A 24,144-nucleotide genomic window follows, 5' to 3' on the forward strand; every position below is an offset into this window, starting at 1 on the left:
GTAGATGTATTTGTGCCTCTTCTGTATTTTTTGGAAGCTGTTAAACAATACTAAAGGCTTTTTTTGGGAGATGCTTCTTCATTTTTTTTGGTTGTGTTTTTTTAAAAGGGAAGTAAGCCTTTTATTTTTTTCTAATCCATGTCCCCTCTCTATTTTTAACTTGTCATTTAAAATGTGTGCTAACATTTTTCTCCTACAGAGCATAAACATAAGGCTTTGTCAAGTAACAAGCAAAATATTTTTGCCAATTCTTCTGAATTTTGGTATAGCTTTTTCTCAAAATATAAAGTGGCGGCCAAGTTTTTATGTTTTTTGTGGCTTACAACGCATTGAAATAGTAAAATCAGTCCTTGCTTTTATGTTTTTCAAAAGACTGGAGGACCAGAAATACTCTTTAATGTTTTTGTATTATTATATATAGAGGAAAACTGAGGTGGTTGGTGAGCGTGGGGGTGGAGGGAACACGGTGGAGGACATAAGGCCAGTGATGGTTCCTGGGTTTCATCTACAAGTGGCTGGCAGAAAACGCGGTGGAGGGGAGCAGCAGAGTGGAGGATGTTTGTCTCACTCATCTCTCACTGTTTCACCAAAGGATGCAGAAGGCAAATGCCTTTGTTGTAGGAGCCAAAGTAAGTGGACAAGCTGAGCTCCTGTAACTTGCATGCAGATTTTTGCTTTACTGGGTGTTTGTGATAAGAAGAGCTGGCCCCTGAGAGCAGAGTGTTCTTGGGGCACTGGGGATGGAAGATAGGGAAGAGGAGACAGGGACAATGTTTATATAACATTTCTCAAGGTAGACATTACGATAAATGCAACTGAGTTTCAGCAGCATTTGAAATGCAGCGGGTGAGAGACTACACATCTTCAGATGGGCTTCTTTTCCTATATATGGCCATATTGTTATTTTAAACTGTGGGAAGGCACAAATAAGAGGAAATAAGCATGTGGTCATCTTTGTGTGTGGTTAAACAGGGAACCACTTTTGCAGGGAGGTCCAATTAACTGTATATGTTTTGTTTTGGAAGGAGGGGCTAGCTATGCATTTCCATGTGTGTTGGGGATTTTAGTAACTTCTGGTAAGGGAAGTGCAAGGAGAGAGGTATGTACCCCCGGTGCTGCCAGACCTGTAGGGCTAAAATGTTCCTGTGACTCTTCTTCACCAGCATCTCTGGAGCATAGCCTTGAGGTGAAGAGGAGAGGGAGGGGGCAGGGGGGAGAGCTCATGGTCAGGATAGTGAGGGGCTGCACTGGAATGCTGAAGAGTTAAAGTTGCTCATTCCTTCTCCTGTTCTAATAAATAAAATATGGAGAAGGCTGAAAGCATATTTCTCATGTTAAATTTTTGCTGTTTTGGTCATGACCCCAGCCCTCATTATTCCCAAGCTGTCTAAGTGTGAAACAAAATCAAGTTAATGAATTTTGAATACTGCATCTAATGAACTGGATGCAGTCTGGTGTTAATAAGCAGCCTAAATGCTTCTCATTCATGCTGTGGTACCAAGGAGGGAGTTTTCTTGTCGGCGGTAGGAATAAGATTTGTGGTACTGAGCCTGATCCAGTGCCCCTTCTCCAGCCCCTTCCTGCAGTAACGCCCAGCATCAGGTGCTTTACTGAATGCTGGAGACCCCACAGAATGACAGGTGAGAGAATAGATTTGTTGTAGTAGCTTGCATCTAGATGTTTAGTAGTTAGAACTGCCTTAAGTCACGGACATGAACGTTGATGTTTTCTGACAGTCTGGGACTTGTCCCTCCCCTTCCAGCAGTTTCCTTTGGCAATCTTTGGAGTCTGTGCTCCAGTCACCTGTTCGGTGAGAAGCATTGCCTTTATCAGTATATATTTTTTTTAATACTTCATTTTCAATTGACTTGAGTGCGTTAAACTGTAGAGTCCCAGTACTGTGGAGCCTGTGATTTGGCTGAGAGTCAGATAGTCCACTTCTGGCCAATCTGCTTCAATATTGGCCATTACATCCTGAAAATCAGTGTTGGATCAAACCAGTGAGTTCTTGTAGCTCAATATATGGTCTTTCTTAGGTGCCTCACAAGGAGGCAGATGAAACTAAACCAGAGTGGAAGCATCTGCGTATAGTTTTGTGTCTTTTAAAATCTTTATCAGATATAGATTTTAACTTAAATGTTTTTACCTATATATAGGCAGACAGCCCAGGCCTTTGTGTGCATGTGTATAGCTCTTCAGATATCGTGCAACTGCTCCTCCCTCTGCCAGCTTGTTTCAGGCTCCTGGGAAATTCTTGATTCTGTTTTCTGTGAGGTTTTTTGTTTAGTTTGGTTTGGTTTGATTTGAGCTCCTTCTGAGCAGTAGCAGGTTGGCCAAGCTAAGCCAGCTTCTGACATTTGTGGAGAAGCGTTCAGCACACTGCTGTGATCCTTTGTGCCATTGTGCTCTGAAGAGCGGGGCTTGGGCTGCATGGTGAAAGTGCCCCATGGCTGCAGAGAGCTCAAGTTTTCAATGATTGGATTGGTGTGGGAATATTGAGACAAGTTTGCTTTTACATCCCTAGTGAATATTTTTTTAATTGCTGCTCAAGAGAAGTGTCAGAGGCCTGATTCATCATTGTGAGCAAAGCTCACTGTTAATATATTCGAAGTGTAAGTTAATGTTGTGAAGCATTTTGGCAGTATAGGCTGACTTGAGAGCACTTCTAGCATGTGCTTGAAAGCACATGCAGAATATTGCCCTCTAAAAGCAGGGCTAAAGTTACACACATTTTATTTATATTTTTCCTTTTGCTCCCTAGGCTTTGTCCAACACTGATTCTCCTCCTGGCTGTGAGCTGGAGCCTACAATGAAACACAATTTTGCTTTTGACAACATGGGCTATGAGGAAAGCTTTGAACCTGTGCCCTCGTCATCTTCCCAAGAACACACTGTGACAATCAATGTTGTGGGGATGACTTGCCAATCGTGTGTGCAGTCAATAGAAGGCCAAATTTCTAAGGTGAAGGGCATTGCGAGTATTAAAGTCTCCCTTGAAAAGAACAATGCTGTAATAAAGTATCTGCAGTCAGAAATAAGCTCTGAACAGATTCTCGAGGAAATTCAGGGTATGGGCTTTGATGCCAACATAGCAGAAGAGAGGTTGACAACAGCGACCGTAAATTTGTCATGCTTGAGAGAAGCAGTAGTTAAGCTTCGGGTAGAAGGCATGACATGCCAGTCCTGTGTCACCAACATTGAAGGAAAGATTAGGAAATTGCACGGTGTGGCAAAAATCAAGGTGTCACTTGGTAACCAGGAAGCAGTTATTGCTTACTATCCTTACATCATTCAACCTGATGACCTCAAGAGCCATATCAGTAACCTGGGGTATGCCTGCACTGTTAAAAGTAAATCAGCTCCTTTGAAGCTGGGTGTCCTTGATCTTGAGCGCTTGCAGAATGCAAACCCCAAGGAGACACCAGCAAGTCTTGAGTGTGATGGGGTGGATCCCTCGGTCGCTGAGATGAGTAGCATAGCTACAGTGGCTGTACGGATAGAAGGTATGCACTGCAAGTCCTGTGTCAGAAACATTGAAGGAAATATATCAGATCTTCCTGGCATACAAAGTATTCAAGTATCTTTGGAACATAAACGTGCTGTGATACAGTATAGCCCAAATTTGATTACCCTGTCAGCTTTGCAGCAAGGTATTGAATCCCTTCCACCTGGAAACTTTAAAGTATGCCTCCTTAATGGTTCAGAAGCAAATAAAGGAGAATCTTCATCATCCGCTTTCCTATGCGATCTCTTCAGAGAGCCACTGCAAGACACGACATGCACAGCTGTTATCAGGATTGATGGCATGACCTGCCATTCTTGTGTACAGTCTATTGAAGGGACCATATCACAGAGACAAGGAGTGCAACATATAGCAGTTTCTCTAGCTGGCAGAACTGGGACCATACATTATGATCCGGCTGTCACTAATGGAGAAGAGTTAAGAGCTGCCATAGAGGACATGGGGTTTGATGCTTCTGTGCTGACAGGTAACTGGTTTTAGTTCCGTGGGTAGTGCACCAGGTTGGGCCATGCAACACCTCATTGAGACTCTCTTCTCGAGAGAAACTCTCAGAACATCACATTGGCACTGTCTTTTCTAAGGAACTGTCCTGATCTGACCTCACTTAGCAAGGGAGAGAGATTTCGGATGTGGAGCACCTTATTTCAGCCCTTAATAACTGCACTAGTGGGTGGAAGAGTTCAGTTATGTTATGAAGCCAAAAGGTTTGGAAGTTGGTACAAGGTTTTTCAAATAGCTGATCCCCTTACCCACTGAAGTAGGTTTCCTCCTATGTCTACAGGCTGCTGTAAGTAGATCTATCAAACCAAATGTTTTCATTTATGTTCCAGAATACTAAACCCCTGACAAACTTAATGAAATCTCTTTCATTTTAAACCTCTTCTTATCTAGCTAAAATCTCTTTTTAGTGTCCTAATCCTTTGACCTTTATTTCTTTATTTTTACTAGCCCTACTTTACGAAGCCTTATTTTAAGCGAGGTGAGTGGCAAGATGTAGGTACTCTTTGGTGGGAGCAGGTGCTTTTACATATCAGCTGCAGCACAGTTTGTACATTTTGTACATGTGCTCAATGTTTAAGAAGTTGCTATGGTGCACAACCTCCTCTCCAGTGAATTTCAAATGTGGCAACATTTATCTATTTCAGCTCATCTGCTTTGAGATACTGATGTAGTCTACCTGCAACAAATTAGGTTGATGGCAATAGCCCACATCCTATTCACTTTTCTCACGGGTCCAATCCCTCTGAATCTTTTATACTACAAATGAGGAGGAGACCATATGTGGTGGTTAATTATGATTTTTTTGTTTGTTTATAATTTGTTGGTGGGAGACCTTCTGATTCATCTATGGAAAAGGAGGGCACCCCCTGTATTTAACGTGTTCAGAAGCAATTCTTGCTCCTTTACACAAACCTCTGCCCAAAGGAGGCAGGTTGTGAATGCAGCTGGAGCTGTTGTGTGTCTGTACAGTATCTGGTAAGAACAAAAATGATTGCAACTGGCCTGCATGTGTGGAGGTCTTCCGAGTGCTGCAAATCCTTCCACTATTTATTTTGCAGTACTTGCAGTGTAAATATTGGGCCATAAAGAGAAACCTGTTGAGAAACTTGTCCTTTTCTTTGTCTGAGATGAAGTGCTATGAGTCCAGCATAGATGACAACAGGGACAGAATAAGTATGACTGGACTGCCTTCTCTATGCTGGATAAGGACCCTATAGATACCAATATATCTTTATCAAGTGGAGGTAGCTGTCAGGTCTAGGCATTGAAATCGGAAGGAATCATTTGCCATCTGAAAGTGGAAAACTAGTTCTGTAGAGTTAAATGGTCATGCAAGTGGTACTGGTGAGTGTATATTGTTATATGCATAGTAACAATCTATATTATTTCCATGAAGACACCGAGATCACCATGTCACCTTTCAAATAACTAAGAGACTTTGCATGACTGATAAATGTGACCTGTTTGTAGTTTTGCATCATCCAATCACACTGTAAACAGTGTTTGTTCAGTGTATTGTGCATTTATTCAAGATACTGCCACTGGAGAACGTAGGCACCGGCCTGACACCAGCAATGCTGCCGTGCAGCCTCAAGCTCCAGAACCTCCTCGCCACGGCTGTGGGTCAGCTGGTCTTCCAGACATTCCTCACCTCGATGTACCAAACCAGCCCAGTGGAGTGAGAGCGGAGAAGTGTTTTTTACAAATCACAGGCATGACCTGTGCATCATGCGTGTCTACCATTGAAAGAAATTTGCAGAAAGAAGATGGTAATAAATTTGAGATTCCTATAATGAGTCTATAAGAGACTATGGGATGGAAAAGGTATTCTATGTGATTAATGGAAGAGGGGATGGTACAACATCTGGAGGTTAAATAGACTTAATGCTCTTTCTTAGTGCTAATGTAACTATATCATTGTTTAACTACCCTACTGCACTGGTAGACAAACCCAGGGGGCATACTTGTATTGTAATAGTAAGTTGTAATGTGATAAAAATTTCAAATAAGGCTCAAGGCAAGAACAGAGAAATGTTTCTTATTTAGTTTTCAGAGCCTTATTGCTTTATAGAGCAATCCATCTCTTCCAGAGCTGTTGAGAGCTCTGACACGTGGGATGTGAAACTTGCACTTCAGGGCACATTTGCACAAGCAGGTACAAACAAATGTGTGGCTCCAGTTCCTGGATAATTATATTAGCTTAGGCACAGCAAAGCTGATTAGGTTAGAAGTCTGCAGGCTGGAGCTGCCTTTCCTCTGGCCATATAGAAGATGAACAGATGAGCCTCAGCAATGTCTTATTTAATTTGTGCAGGCATGCCTTTGGAGGGTCTTGCTTATCAATTACTGCACTCCCAGTGCCCCAGTGATGGTTTTACTGCCTTGATTACAAAATCCAAGAAACCATTAGCACTGAAGAACAATTTTTTTGCCTGTGATTTTTGTTTTGCTTTTCAATTCTAAATTTATGTGTGTTTATTTATTTAAAAAAACCAAAAAAACCCCCAAAAAACCCCAAACAAAACAAAGGGAAAACCAAGAGAATAAAAAGGCCTAACATGGTGCTGGGGTGGGAGTGGGTGTGGGTTGTTTAGGGTGTTCCAAACTTACAGAGTCCAGGGTAGAGCTTGCATCAATGAGTGCAAAGATTGCTTCTGAACATCCATTTATTTTCACTAGAGCGTAGCAAAACTCACCTCCTTCCACGTGTGACTGTTGCAGTTCCTTTCATTGCTGAAGGGAACTGCAGTGTGGCTAGATCTCGGTAAAACCTTTGCAGTTGGGACTAGGGAACAACGCAAGAAGGAGGCAGAAGGAAATTATTAGGTTTATAACATCTCTAAGTTTTTCCAGCCCTCATTGACAATCATTTGTGATATTTTATTTTTCTTACCTCAAAGGAGCTGCATTATCTAACATTTTTTATTATTGACACTGCAGGAATTATATCAGTGTTGGTAGCACTGATGGCAGGTAAAGCAGAGGTAAAATACAAGCCAGAATTCATACAGCCTCTTGAAATAGCACAGCTGATCCAGAATTTGGGTTTTGAAGCTACTGTCATAGAAGATCATGCAGAAACAGAAGGGAGTGTGGAGCTTCTTGTAAGTCATGTGTTTTTGAAATTACATGTTAGTTTTGGAAAAGTCTGGAAGAGTAATTTACTTGCAAATGCTTTTGTTTAAGTAGTTGCAGCTTCAGCAAGTCAGTTCTGGCTGGTGACACTATTTTTTCTTAACAGCTGAAAAGACAAAATCAATTCATCTCAGAAGAACCTGTCCAAAGGCAGTGAAATAAAACCTGATATTTGTATATATAGAATAGACTTAGCAAGAAGAAATGAAACAGAACTTTTCTGTGACTTCAGTCAACAGTACAGACTCTGAGCAACTGAGAACATATCACCAAATGTGTGTTGATAATGCCTGGGGCTTTGTACAGAGGTCTGAGAACTTTGGGTAAAATTAATAATTTTTTTATATGAAGGACAGATTCTTCACAAATCTGTTTCTGTTCTCTGATATACCCACTAAAAGTCAGATAACAACAGTCTGCAGCTGTACTAATAGATCAGAAAGTGAGAACCTACTTACTGAAGCCACAGGAAAATTTAAGTGAGATGAAGTCATACATGCAGAGATTGAGTTTGCCGATGTTAATATAGCTGTTGATAGAACTGTATTAGCTATACCTTAATACAATGTACAAGTGCTGCTATACAAATATATAGCTGTGATTATAACTGCTGGTTACATAATTTTTTAATTAAAGTGGACAGTTATGTTCTCAGCTTTGTTTCATTTAAGACAGCTCTATAAAATCTTGATGCTGAGGCTGTGGGTCAGTATCAGCAGCGCCTGAATAGTCATTAGCACCTTTGTGACAGTGGGAAGCCTTGTCTAAAATTCATCCACAAATATTGGGTGAATGTGGGGGACCGCTAACTGTACCTAAATTTGTCTTTTCTTTAGATCACAGGGATGACTTGTGCTTCTTGTGTTCACAATATTGAATCCAAACTCATGAGAACAAATGGCATATTCTACGCCTCAGTTGCACTTGCTACTTGCAAAGCTCACATCCAGTTTGATCCTGAAATTACTGGACCTCGAGATATTATTAAAATTATTGAGGTAGGCTTTAGAAAATTATGTATGAGCAGTTCTAAGGTGAAGTTAAAAAGGAAATAAAGGAGCTGGTATTTGAGAGCTCTCACCGACTTTTGCAGATGCCATAGTTATTGCCATATGTTTTTATGCTCTTGTGGTGAAGCTGTTCTACTCCACAGTAGTGCATATTCTCCCAGGTTGTTACTTTAAAACCACACCCTAAAAACTACAAAAAAGAAACCTTTTTTATTTATATCTGATAAAAGTGTCATATATTAATTCCTTGCAGTTCTGTGTGGAATCATGTGTCTCTGATGTCCAGTCATTTCAGTGAAGTGTTGATACTTCAGAAAAAAAATTACCACTTTCTCTTGCCAGTGAAAGAGGTCGTAAAAGAAGTTTTGCAACAGCTCATACCACAAGTATTACACATCTCTGTATATGCTGGCATTTATTCCCGCATCAATTCAAAGAAGAACTTTTTAAACGGAAAGCTTGTGATACAGCCACTAAAAGAAAACTATCCTGGCTTACCAGTAACCACACAGATCATAAAATCTGCCATTATCATAGCCTGGGTGTGGACAAAACTTTTTGCTTCTCTGCCCCACCAGAAGGGAAGAGAACTTACTCTATGAGGCACATGCAGTGAGTGGTCAGGAGGACAGCAGAGACTGTTCGCCTTTCATGTTCTAGAGTATTTACTCAGAAAAAAAGCTCCTAGACCACAGAACTGATGCAGCAGTAGTGGTTAACGTGTTAACTAGTACACTGTTCAGGCTGGCATAGTATTTCCGTAAAGTATATTTTGCCACAGGAGCATCTCATGATGCAGGTACAGTTTAAATGTATTGTGCTTGCAAGTGTGCTTTGGGTTTTTTTGTGGCTTTTGACTTTTGGTGGGGGCCTTGTTCTGGCGCAGTAACTCACTGAAGCATCTGTCAAAACAGGCTTGTTGCTTGTCTTTGTTTCTGGGATGCTTTGCACTGTGGTTTGTTGTTTTACAGGTTTAAACTGATTCTAGTCATTTTGATTTTCAGCTTCAGGTGTATCTACTCACCTGTAGTGTTAAGGAGATGCTTGCAAGGTTGACTAGCCCAGTGCCTTGTTATGTTTTACTTTCCCTTGTGGTATTTCCCATCTCTCATACTTATTCCAGTGGAGATGAAGGGGCATTAATTTTCCTTGAGGAGAAGGGCAGCAGGCAGTGTCCTGGGACACTTACTGCATCTATACATTGTGTCCATGTACCCATAGCAGAAATCCTTTGCAGTCCACATTTTGAGTACTGTCTGAAATATCCTCTCATGTTGGCAGAATCTAAAAATAAATAAGAAGTTAACATTTATTAAATATGGAACAGTGTCCTTTTCTGACATTTCTCATAGAAGTAGTGTAATTTAAGTATAAATAATCTTGTTAATTTAATCCAAACTAACTCATCTTCCCTCCCCTTTCAATAAAAAGGAAATTGGCTTTCATGCTTCTGTGGCTAGAAGAGTTCCAAATGCACATAACCTGGATCATAAAAAGGAAATACAGCAGTAAGTATTTCTGTTTCTCTCTCACTAATGAACATGTATAGATCATCTGTTGTAACTCATCTTGCCCCTCACTCTTCCCAGATAATTTAGCTTATCCTGTGTAAAGTATATTCAATTTTACGATTTGCCATTTGATTCAAGTACTTTTATTACTCTCATTAATTTCAGTTTTCAACTGATAGAAGTCTATACAGTTAAACATGTAGGAGACACAGAAACTGTCCCCAAATGTTGTATCTTTCCAAAATATCCCAAAGCTGTGTGTACAGTACTAATAGCTCAAGCTGTACACTGTGAGCACACTGTTTGGCCTGGGTACTGCTGGGTGTATGACAGTTGGGGATTTACAGCTTCTACTTTTCAGGTGGAGGAAGTCTTTCTTGTGCAGCCTACTGTTTGGTATCCCTGTCTTAATCCTAATGATTTATATGCTAATACCCAATGGTGAGCACCATGGGTCTATGGTGCTGGAACAGAACCTCATTCCTGGATTATCTATTTTAAATCTTCTCTTCTTTGTCCTGTGCACGTTTGTTCAGGTATGTCCACAGTACTTCCTAGGGGTTTGCTTTCTGTTCTGTAAACTCATGTGATAAAGAGAAAAGACTGGAAAGGTTTAGTGGATTAGGCTTGCTCTCTTGTCTGTACCACCTACACAGAATAAAGAGACGTTTTTCTGCAGGTTTTCCATTCTGTAATTGCTCACAGGACTTACTCCTGCCAAAGCTGCATCAGGTAGTTTTCCAAGTGGGGAAGGTAGTGTTAAAATGAAGAAATACCTGATCAGCTGCAAACTAATTGGGTAGCATAGGCAAATCTTTTCAACTTCTGTGCCTTGTTTACTTTTCATTGCTGAGGAAAAGGATGATATTTAGCTGGCAGAGTTGTTTTGAGAATGGGGAAGGGAAAGTGAGAGGATGACAATGGAGTCAGCCTCCTAGTAGACCACTCAACTGAAGTTATAGCAATATAAAATTTGCATGGGACAGTAATGCTTTCCCTTATATACTACATATTTATAATTCTGCTATAGGCAGCATCATGTACTCTCTGCTTTCACTGCTGTAATCTTAATGTGCGTCTGTCCATGCTTACATCAACAGTTTCTTGGTGGATGGTATTTTTATGTACAAGCTTACAAATCACTGAAGCACAAGACAGCCAATATGGATGTGCTCATCGTACTGGCCACGACGATTGCTTATGTGTATTCGTGTGTGATCCTGGTGGTAGCGATAATTGAAAAGGCAGAGAAAAGCCCTGTCACTTTCTTTGACACTCCTCCGATGCTGTTCGTGTTCATTGCCCTTGGGAGATGGCTGGAACACATAGCAAAGGTAACACATCTTCACACTAATTGTGTATTTGTGATGGAAGTAGAATAGAACTATTCAGAGGAATTTTGAGTCAGACGTTTATGATGTAGCCTGTATTATAGAAGGTCATTTAGTTCATTGGGTTAAGTGGACATCAGCATTTATCTATCTTAATATATCTTACACACTCTTCTCTGTTTCTTAGAGTAAGACCTCAGAAGCTCTTGCTAAACTTATATCTCTACAAGCCACAGAAGCCACTGTGGTGACTCTTGGACCTGACCACTCTATCACCAGGTATATATTTATGAACAAAAACCCCTTCAGCCTGCCTGGGTGCACAGACTAGGCTTGTTACAGTTAATGTGAAAGCGTGATTATTCTTTTGAAGCTACCGGTGTAAACAATGTGTCTGTTCTACTTGTGTCTTTTGCAGTGAGGAGCAGGTAGCTGTTGAACTGGTTCAAAGGGGTGATATCGTAAAGGTTGTTCCTGGTGGAAAGTTCCCGGTAGATGGAAAGGTCATTGAAGGCAGTTCTATGGCAGATGAGTCTCTTATTACTGGTAACTTCCCTTACACAAAGAAATGACATTTTCTAGAACTCTTTCTTACAAGGAAAGAGGGCAGACCCAACCCAAAAGCTGCAGTCTGAATAAACTCCCACCTTAATGGATGCTGTGCCTAGCCTTCTTGAGCTCGAATCCAAATCCTGCAGCTTGCACACACCCTAAAAAGCTGAAGAATTTCTGCTCAGTTTGGTCACCTTCACTAATGTACTGATGGGATGGATAGAGTTTAAACACCATTATTCTGGAGATCTGGTGGGAGTTTCCCCTGGAATGTATTTGTGGAGATGGTACCTTCTCAGAAATAATATCTAAAGGGCAATGGGGAAATATTGCTGAGATGTTGGGTGTACATGCATGGGCACCAAACAGGGCTTCTGACAGTGATCTCCCAGTGAGCAAGGAGAGGGAAAGAGAGCCTCGCAACTTGATGCTCATTAAGGGTCATGAGACTTTTTCACAGCTTCTGAAATTTTCAATTAATTTTGTAAATATAATAAGAATTTCCTGCATCATGCAATTCTCAGAAGTAAGGTAAAGGATATAAAAACTTTACATTGGCATTGGCATACTTGTTTTAGTTATGTATATACTTTGCTTGGGAAACAGGGACGCCCTTAGCTTAAGAGAACCAGTCATTATCACTAACTCTAAAAAGAGAGAAAATAAAGATTCTGTTGAGCTAGTGTTTTTGGAGAGGCAGCATGAGAACAGGAGCTTTGCCACAGAGACAACTTCTCTAGTCTTTGAAAACTGAGGGAGGTGGAAATAAATTGTTCAAACTCCAAAGGCTATGCAAAGTGTTAATTGGAGAAATTCCTAGAAGCTGCTTTTACAACCAGTTTGCTCCTGGCCCTTTTGAGGGATGGCATACTGGAGAGTTAGGACCAAGAAAACAGCATTTGCTTTGAAACTAAACCTAGGAAGTTGTTTGTAGAAGTACGAGACCACTTACATATGTCTTCACTAGACAGAGATACACAGTATGTGATTTCTGGTCGTGCATACCCGTTAGCATTTCAAGTTAGCATACTGATTTTGCTACCAAAAAAATGAGCTGTGTGCTAATGGACTATGTTCACTGCTATTAGGGGTATTGGCTCATTTATTCTTACCTTTTCTTTCTAGGGGAAGCTATGCCAGTCACTAAAAAGCCTGGGAGCACAGTGATTGCTGGTTCTATAAATGCACATGGCTCAGTTCTTGTTAACGCAACCCATGTTGGTAACGATACCACCCTGGCACAAATTGTGAAATTGGTGGAAGAAGCTCAAATGTCAAAGGTAAAAATAATAGAAAAGAAAACCTTAGTCCCATATTTTGATTAAATAAGGAAAAGAATCTATATTTTGATATATTTACTGGTTCAGGAAACTGTTTTTTTCCAGACTTCTAAAAAGAATCAGATTATAATGAACTCTGCATATTTATGTGTCTTGATCATAAACATGAAAATACCTGTTTTTCTTTTTTATAGGCACCCATCCAGCAACTGGCAGATAAGTTTAGTGGATATTTTGTTCCATTTATCATCATCATTTCAACAGTGACATTGCTAGTGTGGATCACAATTGGTTTTATAAATTTTGATGTTATTAAAAAATATTTTCCTGTAAGTAATTTCATTAAGAGCTGGATTTTGGTGTTAGGATACCTTCCAGTGTAATTAACATACCATCTGTGGGTTTGATGTTGCAACCTGGCAAATACTTTTGTACAATGTGGTGTTTTCTACACAGAGCAGATAATTACACTAATTAAAATCTATCTGCAGGTATAAATATACCTTTGCATTTACCCCTTAGTTCTGAATGGGTTTTCTACAAACAAATTATTGGCAGTCTTTCTGGACTAAAAATGTTCTATAGCTGCATGGCAAGGAGCTGAACCATTCCTATCATGGCTGAAATATTTCTGGACAACCTTGTTCCTGATGGCAGATAGTGATTTTGGCTTTAGAAAGAAGATGAGCTTCTGTTATCTTCAGGATGTGTATTTGCTGTGCTCAGCAGCTGTGGGGATCTGTGTGCCTGGGAGTAGGGTTCTCCCTTGCTAAGCTATGAAGGAAATGTCAACAAGTTATATTGTCATCCGGCAGCCTGAGAGCAGAGTCAAGTATATGTGTGCCTGAGCAGCAAAAAATCCAGAAAATACTGCCATAAACAATTCATAACATTGACCTTTCTCTACCATTACAGTAACAATAATAGATTGCTTTCCTATACGGGAGGTTTCCAGGTAAATGTTTTTTGAAATGGCTATGGTTGATTGTACATCTGTGTTATCTTCTATCAGCAATCATCCATCTCTTCCTTTCTTTTTTTTCCCCCTTCCCTTTTCTTGCAGAATCAGAACAAACACATTTCAAAAGCTGAACTAATACTGAGATTTGCGTTTCAAACCTCGATCACTGTGCTGAGCATTGCATGCCCCTGTTCTTTAGGCTTGGCTACCCCCACAGCTGTGATGGTGGGCACAGGAGTTGCTGCGCAGAATGGTATTCTCATCAAAGGTGGAAAACCCCTGGAAATGGCACACAAGGTTAATAGTTTATTCTGTACTTTGGTAGCTTACCCAGCTGTTGCTACATGATATATAATTTCCCAGAAAGTCATGCTGGTGGAGAGAAAGACTGCAGGATGTTGTTTGGGTTTTTTTCTGCTGGTTGCTGCTCATTAGGTAAAGAAGACAAATCTGACCTTCTTTCTTCATAGTCACAGCAAAGTGTTGAGTGAGACTGCTAATTTTCTGCATGACCTCAGAGGTTTCTGACTTCTGTGCTTTCATTACCTTTTCTGCAAAAAAGCCCAATAATCCAGTGTTTTCCTTCTTTCTTCAGAGGAATGTTGTGAAATGTTCATGATCCGTAGCTTAAAATGTAGTATGTAAGAGAAAAAAAGAAAGATTTGAAGTTAGTTTAGTGTATAGAAAAAAGATGGGAGGGAGGCAGAAAAAGCCCTTCAAAGACAGAAAAGAGATGAAAAGAGAAGGAGGAAATCTGAGAAGGAACAGGTTTGACATATTCACAGCCAGTGAAAAGAATATGAGTTTAAACCATGCTATGGTAGACTGGATTAGACATACGCAGAACCTTTCAAGTGAAAAGAGTGGTAAGAATAAATTAAACAGACTGGTAATTCATGTTCTTACTGTACGTTATAAAGCATAAACCAGAACTTTTTCCAAGGCTCTGCAAAAACAAAAAAGTTACTACTAATTAGTGTCAGAACTTTCTACCTTTTGAATTTAAGTGAGGCTACCGTCAGGGCCTGGAAAATGAGGTGACCTGTTGGATTCTGCAAGGTCAATGGGCTGGAAGAGCTGGGAATGGAAATAGTGCCTACTTTATTCATTTTTTTTGGTTCTTGTGTTTCTCTGTGCTGTGTTTATTTTTAGGATTAGAATTGACTTGGTTTGGGTTTCAGTGTATGTGGGGGTGTGTTTTCTGGTTCATTCCCGATTCCTCAAGACCTTTTGGGCTGGCTAACAAGCGATTGAAGATTTTGGTGAATAACATGAGGCTGGTTTTGGTTAGGTTGTTTTTTCTGGAACCTGTGGCAGCTTCTTGTACTCTTCCTACCTGCTCTGTCACCAAATAACTTCCTGAGTCCTCTTTCTTCAGCGCTATTGTTAATTGTTCAGAACAGCATTTGCAAAAGCCATCCTTGCATCATATCCCTTGTGGTAAAAGTGATTGAAGTGCCATTACGTGAGTCCTGCATGTGAATACATACACAAAGGACAGTACAAGTCCTGCAATGACTCTGTTGTCTGAGATCCTGATATAGGTATGGGATGGTGAAAGCAGGTGAAACCACCTGCTCTACAGACAGTTCAAAGTACATACAGGAATCCCTACTTTTGTAGGTTTATTATGTCTTGGTGTGGATATAGTCACCTCATTACTAAGGTCTTGCCTGTATTTATGTGCCTCCCTATGCTTGCAGGGCTTAGGCAGTAGCTCTGGTTTATTTCTTGCAGATCAAGACTGTGATGTTTGATAAAACTGGGACCATCACCTGTGGAGTTCCTAAAGTCATGAGAGTGCTTTTGCTGGGAGACATGGCTGTGCTCTCTCTGAAGAAGGTACTAGCAGTGGTTGGCACTGCAGAAGCCAGCAGCGAGCATCCTTTAGGAGTGGCAGTCACTAAATACTGCAAAGAGGTACTTAGCCTTCCTGTTTCATCTGAGTCCTGAAGGGATCTGTGCAAATGCAGCAATGTTGCAGAAAAAAAGCAAGTCCCTGAGGGACAGGCCTGCCTGAAAAATAATAGGCTGGAAAGCTGGGAGATTTTATGATTGTGCATCTTAGTCTGGACAATTCTAACCTTTGCTTTTCTGGTAAGCTGTGGATTTCTCAAGCAAGATCCTAAAAATTTTTTCCTGAACTAGTGGGAAAATTCAGGTTTGTGGAATATGTGCAGGAGGGATACTTATGCTTCCGATAGCATTGTGAAGCAAATGTGTGTGGTGACATTTCACGTTACCTGACTCTAGTCTCTTCTGTTAGTCACTTGCTTATCTGAATAGATGAGTCAAAAAGCTTTAAACTGTGATATTTGTGAGTTTCACAAATGAATTAATAGATCACTCAAATTTTTGCAGATTTTGCAAATGCTTAAAGGTCATTTATGTGTTGCATGTGTTCCTCAAGTGTTTCAGGAAGAATGAAAGCACAAATAGTAACCAAAATAGGAAGCGTGGTTTAAATAAACAATTTATTTCTGCTAAGACTAGTAATTAATTGATTCATGGAAAAATTCATTGGCAAGAACATATCAAATTTATTAGTGGTAGATCTTTCAGTGGTGAAATTTAGAAGCTAACATATAAATGTAGAAGTAAAAAAAGAGTATGGGTAATGACTCCGTTGCCTTTGTCGTATTTTACATTTTCTGGTTACAGATTTGTCTTAGTATACTGCTGTAGTCATCCCATGCACTAGTTATTACTGGATCTGGCTTATATTAATTGCAATGCTATACCGTCTGCTAATATTCTTACCACGTGCCTTATCATCCCTGTATTGTAATAAGGTTACTGAAAGGTACATGTAATTCCAATTTCCAAAGACAACCCAGAATAACTTGTTTATAAATTATTATTTTCTCCATTCTTTCTGTAACTCAGGGTCCTGGTAATCCCTTTTCTCATCTTGAAGGTACTCACTGGCTTCTCTCTCTAATTCAACAGAAAGACCCAGTTTCCTTATCATCCAGCCAGATCACTCCAGGAATTAGATACAGCTTTTCACTATACTTTTACATATATATATATATAAAAGGCCCGATCCCCCACAGCCAGTTGTCTGTGAGGTTAGTTAGGATTTGCATCTTTTCAGAAGCTGTATGGTTTATCGTTCAGTATTTCTCATTAGTTCCTAGTCTTGGCTGAGGCCATGAACCACCAATGTAACTGCTTTGTTTTTGAACTGCCAGGAATAGCTGTCCTTTATGGTTTTCTGGTGCTAGGGCTGTGATCTGTATGGCTGTCCCTTTCTAGGAGTCTGAACCACAGCATGTCCAGAACATCCTTATTTTTAGTTCTGTGCTACTGATACTCCATGCTGCTTTTCAGTCAGTCGGTCATTGTCAAGAAGAGGAATGAAGCCTCTTTTCAGCAGGAGTTATCTAATATTTATACCCCATGTGGGCAGCACAGACTGATGATGGACTCTGGTTATGTCCACAGGAGCTTGGCACTCAGAGCCTGGGATACTGCACCGACTTCCAGGCAGTCCCAGGCTGTGGCATCAGCTGCAAAGTTGGAGGTGTTGAGGCTGTCCTGGGCATGGCTGAGGAGGGTCTCAGTAAGCTGGACGCTAACAGGAGCAGGGACAGCAGTGCTCCTCTGGGAGATAAGGTGCTGATCACGCTCTTGGAATCACATGGTATGTCTGCCCCTGAAGTGACCGCCAGTCACAATGTGAGAGCTAATGAATCAACAGTCCTGACCCCTGTAAAACAATCCTACCAGACTAGGAACAACAGAAAGGTGGATATATGGCAGGAGGAGGCAAAGAACGTGGTGGACAAAAATGTGCCTTAACAAAAATGGAAGCTCTCTGTTTCCCCTATTCTTGATACTCTTGATCTCTCTGCAATTCAGAAATCTAAATAACAATTTAAATGCTACTGTGATGGGTACTCAGAAAGTCCTTACAATACATAGACAATAAGGCATACACAGCAATGTCCTTTTTGTGTAGAATGGTCCAGCAGAGAGCAAAGTTTGCCAGTTAGCATTATCTCCCCATTTAGAGCAGTCACCTTTAACATATGTTGTCTTACTGCAACTTCTTATATCCTACCCTTTAGTTCCCTATTAATTGGACCTCTTGTTTTCTGTTCATATATCTCTCAAGGCACTTAATCAAAAAGAAAATCTATTCAGCAGATGCACAATAAAGCATGTTACATCTGCAAACCAAGTTTCAGTGCCTGATGTTTTTTGATTAGGCCAATACATTTGTTTTTGTTTCAGGGTCTGTGGAAGCCACTTTGCTCTTTTGTAGTGTAGGAGAGAAAGAAAAAGTATTTAAAGCCATCCTTAAGAAGCTCATCAGTTCTCTTCAGAAGGCTGTGGCTCTCCTGACCTTTTTGAGAAAGCTATTAGAAGAATTAAATAGAATAAGAACTTTAATCATCACAACTGTGCCATTTGTAAATGGTGTTAATGTAATATTTTTCTCATCTGCCTTATACAGCTCTTGTGAAGTTGGATTGAATATATAATGAGGTGTTTTACAAACTGTTTCATTCTTCGTTAGAACAAAACTACTTTTTTCTTGCCAGAAATAGCCTTTATATGTGAAAGAAGTCATTAGTTGTGAGAACAAAGCAGCATGGCATTTATGAAATGTGCATACTGCATTTATTCAGAAAAACAATGCCAACTAGCAAAGGCAAATACAGGCAGATACTTCCATTAAGTATGTTAGTTCATGATGCAGTTCTGTTTATAAACAGGCACAGATTGAGTCTTGAAGGAGAAAAGTTTTATGAGGCTGTCTTCAGGTAGTGCCTATGCGTTTGTGTTTGGCCATGACAGCAGCACATCAGCAAGACTAATTCTGTTTGTGTCTTGGTGTGAGCATTGCCAGTCTTGAACACACATACACAAAAAAATTTTAGGAAAACATCTTCAGAATAACTTTCTATAGCTGATGAAGCCAGACATTGTCCTCCTCAAACACTTCTGGCTTGTGTTCACTATTTTTGAGTTGCTCATTTTTCTTTTTGTCTGTGCACAAAGGTCCATCAGCTTCTCATACATACTCGGTGTTGATTGGAAATCGTGAGTGGATGCGACGCAATGGCTTGCATATTGCAAATGACGTGAATGATGCAATGACAGACCATGAAACGAAAGGACAGACTGCCATACTAGTGGCTATAGATGGTAACTGCTGTTCTTTGGAGTGACTTAGGAAATTGTCAGTTGATCCAACCATGGAACTTAAAAAGAAACTCTGGAGCAATTGATCAGTGACTTAGTGTCAAGAAACTACTGATCTCTTAGTGCAGAACTGCTTGTGAACTGCAAAGTATCAAGGTGTTCTTAAAAGAAGCCTTCACCTCAGAACACTGTTCATAAGATTTTGTTGGGCAGTTTTTAATTTAACTATTTATTTCTGGACTTCCTGTTGTCTAGGTCTGTTGCTCAGAAAAGCAGTGCTAGTGCAGTGATATGTCCCATCCTGATTTTACATCACGTAAGGATCAGAGGCCAACCTATTGCATCACTGACTTCAAAACATTTCATGAATAAACATGATGATTCATTAGATCATTCAAGTATAATAGATTTGACTAAAAGAGTTTTGCCAAAGGGGTTCTGTTCTGTGCTGTACAGAAAAAGATCCCAGACAATACCTCAACATGAGAAACTGCTGTAATGGTGATATATTACCAGTGCATTTGTGGTCTTGAAGTGAGGTCTCTGGTTCAATTACTGAATAAATAGACTTGGTGCTCCTAGAGAGCAATTTTGAGAGGCATTTGCATGCCTTGGCCTGGGCTCCATCATCAGTCCAGTAATATCGAATGCTCTTAACATGAAAGTAAGGGCTTTGATGTACAACTGGTGTTCCTATCACTGTTAATGATAGCAAATAGAGATACAGGGGTACGAAACCTACCTAAGTCCTTTGAAAAGGTAACATGCACTGATAAACCAATGTGAGATTTTCATAAGTCACATGAAAGACATGTGGATGCACCTTTGAGTCACTATGTTGGAAGGCAGCTGCAACACTTTTGTATGGAAGTAATTAATTGTAATAGAGATCCAACCCTGAAAGATTAGGAGACATAATTCCAGATACTTTATATACTTCCTTCTGGAGGAATGTCTTCAACATGTGACCTGGACACAATTATCCAAACTTTCTCTAGCCCGCTATTGTATTTGTCTGTACCATAAAAGCTAGAAGTCAGGCATGTGTAAAAGCTACCCTCCTCCCCTTCCTCCTGGTCCCTAAACATCAAAGGTGTTTGTTGTTTGACCTGAAGCAGATAAGTGTGAAAAGTTTGTGTGTGTGTGTAAGAAAGAGACCATAACTTAGAAAACTGTAGACAGTTGTTCAGGTTTATGAGTGTCAATTTTACCCAGAATGTGGGCACATGGTGTGATGGAGGGAAGTCCTGTTCTCTCGCTGCCTTTCTGCCTCCCACAGCTCTCTCTAACAGAGGACATTTCTTTGTGTAGGCGTTTTGTGTGGAATGATTGCAATAGCAGACACCGTCAAGCAGGAGGCAGCCCTTGCTGTGCACACGCTGAAAAACATGGGAATAGATGTGGTGCTGATAACCGGGGACAACAGAAAAACTGCAAAAGCCATTGCTACTCAGGTATCTGCTTCTTTACATTTTTTAAAAAATACATAATGATGTTCTAAAACTCTGCTTACTGCAGTGAATTTGGGGCAGGAAATCAGAGTTTCACTCAATGCATTAAATGAAGACTAGCTTTTCTTGGTCTGAGGCCAGTGGCTACCTCAAGATCCCACTGAAGACAAGCAGTCAGTACTTCTTCAGAGGTACAGAGGTTCTTGCAGTAATTAATCTGTTGCTGAACTGAAGCCTCCTGCTTTCCTTCACTGAAGGGCAGTCATGTTTGGTTAGTGATGAAGGAAATTTGCTTTAAGGTCCAGTCCTGTTCCCTACAAGGTAAGTGGGGATTTGTCATTAAGGGCAACAGTAATAACAGTAAGAATGGTTAAGAAGCATAGCAGTCTAAAAGATGTTGGGTTTACATGAGATTTCCTTGATCTCAAACTCTAAATGTTGCTTGAAAGGCAAAGCCAAAATCTCACTCCACCTTGCTACATTTCTACTCTCTCCACCTTAGTTTTTCTCTTTCCCTTTTGCATCAATCTGCTTCTAATCTACTGTATGCTACCTCGCTTTCCTCAGATATCTCACCACACAGCTAACTCAGCCAGCACTGTGGTATGCATGTTCTTGCATGTTGTGAGGTCTGTTTTTTAAATCAGTGTGATGCTTTAATCCTTCTATTTTATTTCACGCTTTCACTTTTGTGTTCAGTTGTGGTAAAGTGCTTTCCTACTCAACTTTGTTAAGAGAAATCTTCAGAAACAAGCTTTTATTTATGGTTCCAGGCACTCAGGTGAAGTTTTCCAGCAAGCTTAGTCTGTGCCAACCTATATTTTCATTGAATTTTTGGCACTTACTTTCTTTCCAATGGAAAAATAGTAAGCCAGTCCTAAAAACTTTCAAAAATGTTACTTTTTCAAAGGTTAAAAGAGAGCTCTTACCTTGTGTAGTGAAAAGCTGATCTCTGCCTGCTGAGGCAGCCAAACCAGGAGCATTATGCCAGCCCTCTTCTGTACACCACCAGTGCTAAAGCCATTGGTAACAACTCCTTATAAGTTGAGATGCGGATGGGTAGAAGTGTTTAGGCAGCCATCTGCTTGATCTTCATAGTCTCCTTGAGACTTGGACATACTTGGCATTTCTGCATACTGCAACTGCCTGATCATATGGGGTTCCTGTGTTGCATTATCTGCTTGAGAGCAGGCAGGCCCCACAGAGGGATCTGGGCAGGGTGGACTGATGGTCTGAGGCCAGTTGTATGAGGTTCAACAAGGCTCAGTGCCAGGTCCTGCACTTGCATCACACAACAACACAGCACTACAGGCGTCGGGCACAGTGGCTGGGAAGCTGCTTGGTGGGAAAGGACCTGGGGATGCTGGTCGACAGCCGCCGGCTGGACATGGGCCAGCAGTGTGCCCAGACAGCCAAGAAGGCCAACAGCATCCTGGCTTCTATCAGGAACAGTGTGGCCAGCAGGGCAAGTGAAGTGATTGTGCCCCTGTGCTGGGCACTGGTGAGGCCACACCTCGAACCCTGTGTTCAGTGTTGGGCCCCTCACTGCAAGACAGACACTGAGGTGCTGGAGCGTGTCCAGAGACGGGCAGCGGAGCTGGCGAAGGGTCTGGAGCACAAGTCTGGTGAGGAGCGGCTGAGGGAACTGGGGCTGTTCGGCCTGGAGAGGAGGAGGCTCAGGGCAGACCTTACTGCTTTCTTTTCTTACTGCCTGAAAGGGGGGGGGGGTGTAGTGAGGTGGGGGTTGGTCTCTTCTCCCAAGTAAAAAATGATAGGATGAGAGGAAACAGTCTCAAGTTGCACCAGGGGAGTTTTAGGTTAGATATTAAGAAAAATTTCTTCACCGAAAGGGTTGTCAAGTGCTGGAACAGGCTGCCCAGGGAAGTGGTTTAATTACCATCCCTGGACATATTTAAAAGATGTGTAAATGTGGTGCTTGGGGACATGGTTTAGTGATGGACTTGGCAGTGCTGGGTTAATGGCTGGACTCAATGATCTCAAAGTCTTTTCCAACCCAAAAAATTCTGTGATTCTATGGTTTCACTGAAAAATTTTCATGCTTCAAGCAGCATGATTAGCTGAAAGCTGGCTTCTTAATCATCAAACCTTTCTTACCAGGGCAGTAGAGCTGTAGAAGCAATGTGGGGCATGATGCTAATGACAGAACATGGTTTGCCAACACCTCTGCAGTAAAGACGGAAGGGGCTGTAATCAGTCCCTTTCTTATGCCAAAGACATGTTGCTTTTCAGCTTCCTGTGTAGATTGCAAGTGTTGTCTCCAGTGGAATTGGTTTAGTTGGCCTTCCTTTGCTTCTCCTTCACCCAGAATAGCAAATGGCTCTTCCTTTCAGCATGAAGCATATCACCAACTGGATATGTTTTTTCTTTGTACATAGGTTGGGATCAAAAAAGTCTTTGCTGAGGTTCTTCCTTCTCACAAGGTTGCAAAGGTCCAGGAGCTCCAAAATGGGAAGAGGAAGGTTGCAATGGTTGGTGATGGAGTCAACGATTCCCCTGCACTAGCCAGGGCCGACGTTGGAATTGCAATTGGAACGGGCACCGACGTTGCCATTGAAGCAGCAGATGTTGTTCTTATCCGAGTGAGCACTAGTTTTGACCTGTCCTATTTTATCACTGACGCTCCTCTTTTTGGTTTGTTTTCTGAAGACTGCATGTGGAAAACTTTCAATGCTCTTCTGTCTTGCAGAATGACTTGCTGGATGTAGTTGCCAGTATTCACTTATCAAAGAGAACAGTTCGAAGAATACGGATAAATCTGATTCTTGCCTTAATTTATAATCTGCTTGGAATACCCATAGCAGCAGGTATGTGACTGCCAGAGCTCAGCTTGTTGAAGACAGCAGCACCGTTGAGCTCTGTGGTGCATCCTACAGGATCTCCTGCTCAAGGAACCAAATAGAGGTTCCTAGAGTAGTTAAAACTTAGCAGGAGGAGGACAGAATAAATACGTTCTCTTTTTTTTGTTTGTTTGTTTTTCATGTTGTAGAAAAAAAATCTTTGTTTCCCAAATTTTAAACTCTTAGGAAAAAGTTCTCATACAATGAAATTAAAACCATGCTCTTATTTCTCATAGCGGTACTTGGGGATTAGTTTCTTTATATTCAAAGCCAGCTCTAATCAGAGATACTATCTGACTTCTGGGTGCTCCCTCTTTTATTCACCCTGAATCACACATTTTCTCTTCTACTTCTTGCATTCTCTGTTTCTGTCAGACATCTTCTCATGCTCCAGATTCCTCCTTAAAACTTACTTCAAGCATTCTTTCTTTATGAGTAACTTCTCTGTCCTTTGCCTGGACTATTGCCTTGTCTTTCTGTTGCTTTTGCTTTGTTTCATATGTGCAGAATAGCTGAAGGGGACAAACAGTCTTACCTTGTGGCCGCAGTCTTGTAACTGAACTGGTGCTAAGGTCATCCCTTGCAACAGAAGGGTAATTTTAAAATAAGTAAGTAAATATGTATCGATCTAGCCGTGTTTATGGAGATCTCCACAGGTCATGTTGCAGAACTGCCAGTCTGTTCTATGATGTGCAGGGACAGAAATGTCTGTATCGGGACAGGCAGCTCTAGCTCATGCCGGTATGTTTTTTTGCTAGGTGTGTTCATGCCTGTTGGCCTTGTGCTTCAGCCTTGGATGGGATCAGCTGCAATGGCAGCTTCTTCTGTGTCTGTCGTGCTGTCTTCCCTGCAGCTGAAATGGCAAGTTGTCTTACAC

General features: G+C 41.0%; 1 protein-coding gene across 8 annotated transcripts in view; it reads left to right on the forward strand.

Annotated features, from left to right (window-relative positions):
• Window positions 1-24,144, forward strand: part of ATP7B (ATPase copper transporting beta) — a 46,316-nt gene that overhangs the window by 16,539 nt on the left and 5,633 nt on the right. For all 8 annotated transcript variants that reach the window (XR_008820056.1, XM_056327577.1, XM_056327574.1 and 5 more), the window contains 19 exons: window positions 2,762-3,989; window positions 5,557-5,793; window positions 6,965-7,128; window positions 7,996-8,157; window positions 9,601-9,677; window positions 10,042-10,216; window positions 10,781-11,014; window positions 11,199-11,290; window positions 11,430-11,557; window positions 12,689-12,843; window positions 13,038-13,172; window positions 13,907-14,101; window positions 15,542-15,724; window positions 17,252-17,450; window positions 18,815-18,961; window positions 20,270-20,412; window positions 22,806-23,009; window positions 23,117-23,234; window positions 24,026-24,128. Coding sequence is in view for 7 of the 8 variants with exons in the window: in XM_056327574.1 (XP_056183549.1) it covers window positions 2,762-3,989; window positions 5,557-5,793; window positions 6,965-7,128; window positions 7,996-8,157; window positions 9,601-9,677; window positions 10,042-10,216; window positions 10,781-11,014; window positions 11,199-11,290; window positions 11,430-11,557; window positions 12,689-12,843; window positions 13,038-13,172; window positions 13,907-14,101; window positions 15,542-15,724; window positions 17,252-17,450; window positions 18,815-18,961; window positions 20,270-20,412; window positions 22,806-23,009; window positions 23,117-23,234; window positions 24,026-24,128 (4,079 nt within the window). In the remaining variant the exon portion in view is untranslated. The remainder of the gene's footprint in view (window positions 1-2,761; window positions 3,990-5,556; window positions 5,794-6,964; window positions 7,129-7,995; window positions 8,158-9,600; window positions 9,678-10,041; window positions 10,217-10,780; window positions 11,015-11,198; window positions 11,291-11,429; window positions 11,558-12,688; window positions 12,844-13,037; window positions 13,173-13,906; window positions 14,102-15,541; window positions 15,725-17,251; window positions 17,451-18,814; window positions 18,962-20,269; window positions 20,413-22,805; window positions 23,010-23,116; window positions 23,235-24,025; window positions 24,129-24,144) is intronic.

This window comes from Falco biarmicus, chromosome 2 (genome assembly GCF_023638135.1).
Source record: "Falco biarmicus isolate bFalBia1 chromosome 2, bFalBia1.pri, whole genome shotgun sequence".
Classification (NCBI taxonomy): Eukaryota; Metazoa; Chordata; class Aves; order Falconiformes; family Falconidae; genus Falco; species Falco biarmicus.